This window comes from Galeopterus variegatus, unplaced genomic scaffold (assembly GCF_000696425.1).
Source record: "Galeopterus variegatus unplaced genomic scaffold, G_variegatus-3.0.2 Scaffold110, whole genome shotgun sequence".
NCBI lineage: Eukaryota > Metazoa > Chordata > Mammalia > Dermoptera > Cynocephalidae > Galeopterus > Galeopterus variegatus.
Window position 1 is genome coordinate 87,138 of NW_007726221.1, and position 6,234 is coordinate 93,371.

A 6,234-nucleotide genomic window follows, 5' to 3' on the forward strand; every position below is an offset into this window, starting at 1 on the left:
GCGGGAGCGCCGCCGCACTTCCCAAGCGGCGCACTGTAGCAGTGCGCCACCGGGCCAGCCCTTGGGTTAGAATTTTTAATAACAAATGAGCAATGTGTTTGCAGTAGGCTATATATAGGCTGTAAGATAAGCTTTATAGAAATAGTTCAGTTTGTGTCTTACATTGACTATTAATAATACTATTCATAGAAAAGTACACCAAAATGATTTGTGTGCAAAGTAATATGACTCAAAGACTGCACAAGCAAATTAACATTAATGGGAAAATTTCTCAGGGGATAAAATTCCTTGAAAATTAGAAAGATTGTTCTTCAATAAATAAGCACCTGTGAAATGTTTGGCACAAAAACCCGATCATTTTAATCTTTTGGCAAAACTGTCAGAGAGGTTAGTCTTTGTGGAGTTCTGTTCTTTTCAAATGTCATTAAATGACATTTCCTGCCAAAGCCCTTCCTGACCGAGATGGTGTTTATAGAAGGGCCACAGCTCAGATGGACTTCATGCCAAAGGAAGTTTGGTGCTAGCTCCAGCTTAGCCCCTACATGGCTGGGTGACCTGGATCTAGTGGGTTCCCTAAACTGGAGCTCAGCTTCTTCATCTGTATAATGTGACGGTCGAGCTGATGATGTGTTATGGGGATGTTGTAGATGTACACTCATTCATTCAACAAGGGTTTATTGAACACATGCTATATGCCAGGTACAATTCGATCACTGGGGATTCAATGAGCAAAACTGGGTGGGGTTGCTGCCCCTGGTACTTAGATTCTAGTAGGGGAGAGAGATGGTCCTTTATCAAATAGCCACATAAATAATTGTGTAATCACAACCTTGGTAAATACCATGAAGGGCTGATGGAGTACATGGGGCAGGGGGAACTCATGACAGGGGGATTTATTTTACCCAGGCAAGGAGAGCAGAAAGGGCCTCAGGGGGACATGACAGGCAAGGGGGTAGAACATGTGGGCTGCAATGGAGAGGAAAGGGCTTTGAAGGCATAGGAGGCCCTGGGCTGTACTCCCAGCACAGCTCCTAGCTGGCTGCCTTATCTCTCTGCATCTCAATTTCCTCATCTCTAAAAATGGGACTAGTATCAAGGGACTTTCATGGTGTTGTAAGGTTTCAGAGGATGACATGTTTGACAATACCAGCACTGTGCTGGCAAATTACATTTTCATTTCATTTCTAAGAATAACTTTGGAACCAGAGATGTACTATTTTGGTCATAGATTTTTAGCTGTGAAGAAAGAAAGAAAACAGTCTTGAGGCTTCTTTTAAAAAAGCCTGAGTTCACGTTCTGCCCTGAAACATGCCTGGCTTTCCTTAGTCTCAGAGCCACATTTGAGTCACTTGACTATGAAACCCCAGGAATGACCTTGCTGCATGATTAAGTGACAGAGTCCTGAGTTTTGGGGCCTGGCGGAAGTTCAGATGTCCCTGGTCTGATCCTTTGCCATTTACACAAGAGGAAAGGAGGACGATCACATGAGGAGGCAAACTCTACTCCAAGGTCTTGTGCTGTTCTATATTGTCTCTCTGCTTACTACTCCCTGGAAGCTGTGGACACTCTCTGAGGTGACCATGCTGCTTGTGAGTGCTTAGGCACTCTACTCCAAGGTCTTGTGCTGTTCTATATTGTCTCTCTGCTTACTACTCCCTGGAAGCTATGGACACTCTCTGAGGTGACCATGCTGCTTGTGAGTGCTTAGGTAATTCCTTCTCGAGATAAAGGTAGGTTAGCTCTATCTTGTAACTCAAGGCCTGAGGATTACTCCTTTAATCTTACAAAAGCAAACAGGAGGACAGAAATAACCCATCAATTGTTTAAAATTAAAGTGGCCAACAATAATAAATAATTGCTACAATAGCTTGAGGTCAGGGTCTTCATTTATTGGAGGCCATTCAAAAATTTGAAACTTTTCTCTAAGTTAATTTTTCACATCTTGTTTGGATCCTCAGAGTCTTATGTCCAAAGCAAGGCCATCAGATTTCTCACTGCACATGTTATTTTTGTCAATATGCCAGACATGCAAGAGAGTGAGGTTCTCTCTTCATGGATGGGTAATGATGAATCCTCCTCCCCAAAATTCATATTTCAAAGTATTTTAGCATATTGAGATTTTTAATAGTTCTCTTCTCTTTCATGCTGTATTAATGATTGCAAACAACAAAAACATATGCTGGTTAATTTAAGCAGAAAAGGAATTTATTGGAAGGCTATGGGCTAGTTCAGAGCATAGGCAGGAGGGCTGGGGAACCAGTGCAGGCGGGAAACGGGGAAGGCAAGGCTTAGCTCAGGGTGCCACCCCTGGGCTCTCAACTCCTCTCCTGCCACCTCAGATGATCTCTGAGGGTCCCAGTTTCTTTATGCAAACCTCAAACTTCATAGCCCTGGGTGGGAGCATCTGTCACCACATTAAGGCCACTTGACCACCCTTAGATCCCGTGACGGCACTGAGTTGGGGGCCCATACTCTGGCGGCCAGGAGGGGAGCAGGAGGGTCTGCCCCCTTCTGCTGATGTGCCCCTCCCACCTAGCTTGAGATTTCTCCCCAGACAGGGAGATGTCAAGATACTGAGCAGCCAAAAATAACAACTGTCCGTTATAGAAACCTTCATGTGCTTAATCACATCTTCCAGTAACGGGTTGGCCAATTAAAGATTGGCCACTGATGTGAATTAATTTTGTCCAAAGCTCACATCACATAACGATCGTCAATCTCGTGCATCTTCCTTGTTGTCATCCTTGTCCGCATCCCCTTCCTTGGCCCGTCACCCCCCACTCCTCTGGGCTACCATCTCCATCCTCCTCCTCACCCTCAAACATTCACCTCCTCTCCTCCCGCTCCCAGTGCTGGACGCCGCTTCTGTTTCCCTGCAGAAGGGAAGCGATCCCAAGGGAATTTCCACGTGTTCCTCTTACCCATGTCCTAACACAACTGCAGCTGAGTCTGGTGCTCCACTTTCTCTCCTCACCCCAGCGAGCCCAGCCCTTCATCTGCTCGCCAGGCCCCACCCAGCAATTGTCTCCTGTCTTGTCTTCACTAATTGTTCCCTTTCTAGTGAGCCTTTGCATCAGCAGAAGCATACTATGATAACTCCCATCTGGAAAAAAAAAAAAAAAATACTTCCCAGAGCCCACCAGCTCCCATCCTGTTTCTCTACTCCTCTTTAGAGAAATTCCTCCAAATAGTCATCTGTACTCAATGTTTCCATTTATTCTCCTCCTCCATCTCTTAAACCCACTCCAATCAGGTTCACCTCTCCTTCCTTCTGCTTCAGCAGTTCTTATCAAGGTCACAGTGAACTCCAGGTGGCTCATTCCAATGGCCAGTTCTAATTCTTCATGCTGTTTTCATCTGTCTGCCACATTTGACAAAATAGATCACTCCTTTCTTGAAACACTTCTTCTGCAACCACTTGGACACCATCTCTCTTGGTTTTCTACCCACCTCCCTAGCCACTGTTTTTCAGTCTCCTTTGCTGGCTCCTCCTCAACTTCAGTTCCTAAATGTGAAACCTCTTCTCTATCTTTACTCATTCCCTAATGATCATATCTGGTCAATCCCAAATGTATTTCTCTTGTCAGGCCCCTCCTTCAACTTCAGACTCATTCATCCAACTGCCTTAATATCTCCTGTAAAATGTATTGGCTTTTGGATGATCTCTGCTAAACCTTCTCTACTCACAGTCTTTCCCATCTCCATAAATGACAACTCCTTTCTTCCAGTGGTTGAATCCAAAGCCTAGAGCCCATCCTCAACTCCTCTCTTCCCAGCTCTCATCCAGTCCATGAGAAAAATCTGTTGGCACAACCTTTGAACCAGATCCAGAATATGACCTCTTCTCACTACCTCAGCTGCCACCACCCTGGTCTAAGCATTCATCTTCTCACAGCAGGATTATCGCAAGAGCCCCCTCATCAGGCTGCCTGCCTCTCGCTTGACCACTCCCCAGAGCGTTCACATCACAGCCAGTATGATGGACGTCAGTCATGCTGCTCCTCTGCTCAGAGCCTGGCAGGGGGCTGATTTACTCAGAGTCAAGCCATGGTCCCAATGATGGCCCGCAAGGCCCCGTGTGATCTGCCCGCCCCGCTCCCTTCGCCTCTCTAAGCTCGTTTCCTCCTGCTCTCCTTCTCACTCACTTCCCTGCAGCCACACTGGCCTCCTTGCTATTCCTTAAACACAACAGGCATGTGTCCACCTCAGGGATTTTCCCTTGCAAGGGATATGTGCGTGTCTTGTCCCGCTTCTTCCTTCAGTTTTCTACTGAGAGTGAGGCTCCCCTGGTCACTCTATTTAAAATTGCAACCCACTCCCCCACCTAAGCTGGTGCTTTTTATCCTCTTTACCCTTTGTAAGTTTCCTCCATAGCTCTGATCACATTCTGACATATCCTTTATGTATGTTTTCTGCCCTCCTAAAGCTCCAAGGACTCTTTTGTGTTCACTGCTCTTTTCCTGGCACATAGAGTAGTGGCTGACATGTCGTAGGTGGTCAAAAATAACTGAACAAATGAATTAATGTATGAATGAATGCCGCATATACATTATTAAATGTCTTATAGCTTTCCAAGTTTGATATACAAGATTTCATGTGTGCCACATAACAGTCTAGTGAGGTAGGTGAGGCAGAACCCTGTGTTTCAGATGAAGACGCGGAAGCCCATGGGAGCTAACTGATTGCCCGAGGACACATGGCTGGTTACTGTGGTTCCTAGAACTCGTAGTTCTGATCCCAGTCTCTGCCCCCCACCCTCAACTACCCCTTGATGCCTCATGTTATATTAGTGTCAGCTTCAGGGCATTCATTGCTGTTTATTTTTCATTACAGTGTTGATGAGAAAACCCCATATCTAGCTTTGGGGGCTGTGAAGAATATCTCCTTAAACATCTCCATCTCCAACCTTGGGGATGATGCCTATGATGCTAACGTGTCCTTCAATGTTTCCCGGGAGCTCTTCTTCATCAACATGTGGCAGAAGGTAAGGTGGCACCCCCGAAAGACAGCCTTCGGTGAAGAATATCTCCTTAAACATCTCCATCTCCAACCTTGGGGATGATGCCTATGATGCTAATGTGTCCTTCAATGTTTCCCGGGAGCTCTTCTTCATCAACATGTGGCAGAAGGTAAGGTGGCACCCCCGAAAGACAGCCTTCATTCCATTTAGTGCACTCGTTGACTTTTGTCATAGCTTGAAGTATGTGATGATTCTACTGAGACTGTTCCTTCACATGGAGTATCATTTGGCATTATTAGAATTTTTTTCATCCCGGACTTAGTATGTTGGTGGAGCCAAAGAAGAAGCCATAGGTACCTACAGAGCATCAGAAGAGTGTTTGTATCTGACATTGTCTCTCATCTCTTCTCTCTTCTGGAACCCTCTCGCTGTGGTTTTATGTCTGGCCCCTTCTCCGACATGGTACAATCACTGTCTCCAGCACACACACAGGTTCTAGACAACTCCAGTCTTAGGTCAGTAGTTATTGAAAAAAACAAGATAAGACATGAGGACAGATCAGCACTTATCATGCTTGTCATCACCAATGATGCACTTGATGTTTTCCATTAGAGGATCATCTACGTCAGCCTATGCTTTAGCATATTTATTTATCCCTGATGTATTTGAGTCAACTTAGGAAATTAAATTATTTCCATGAGTTGAATGAGTTTAGAGTGAATTAATTAATTTGAATGAAGTTTAGATAGCATAATTCAAAAAGGGAAGGAGCTAGAACTCTCTCCCGTCCCATGATCTCCCTCACTGCACCGCCCTCGGGAAGGAAGAGGAGCAGGTGGCAGGGAAGAAAGAGTGGACGCAGGCAGACTGTTCTACCCAGCGACTGCCCCAACTGTTGACGGCTGTTCACATGGGAATTTTTGCAGCTTTTCAAAGTGTTTACAGCATTGAACTGTAGTGCCTGGGTCGCTTGTTAAAATGAGAACAAAATCACTTTCTGAGGAAAACCTTCACCCTGCCCACCGATGAGCACTGGGAACACATTTGAGCAGGCGGGCAGCCTTCTGTTCAGGCACATGTCCTACCAGGGTCAACAGTTTTGATGGTATAGTGCCAATCCTGCCCAGTGTAGGGGGCAAGTGAAGCAAGGAGAGCCACCAGAATGGTGGCAGTCCACAAACTGTTCAAGAAGTCACCTCAGACTCCTGCTGCATAATAGTTCTCAGGAGCTCCTGGGTTGGAGGAGGCCACAAAAGCAGTCAAGAACTGCAGGA

General features: G+C 45.7%; 1 protein-coding gene across 1 annotated transcript in view; it reads left to right on the plus strand.

Annotated features, from left to right (window-relative positions):
* The window catches only part of ITGA9 (integrin, alpha 9), a gene marked incomplete at its 5' end in the record, with an annotated part of 177,511 nt that overhangs the window by 40,221 nt on the left and 131,056 nt on the right, over positions 1–6,234 (plus strand). Inside the window, one exon of the mRNA XM_008586608.1 lies at positions 4,834–4,984. Coding sequence (XP_008584830.1) covers positions 4,834–4,984 — 151 coding nt within the window. The remainder of the gene's footprint in view (positions 1–4,833; positions 4,985–6,234) is intronic.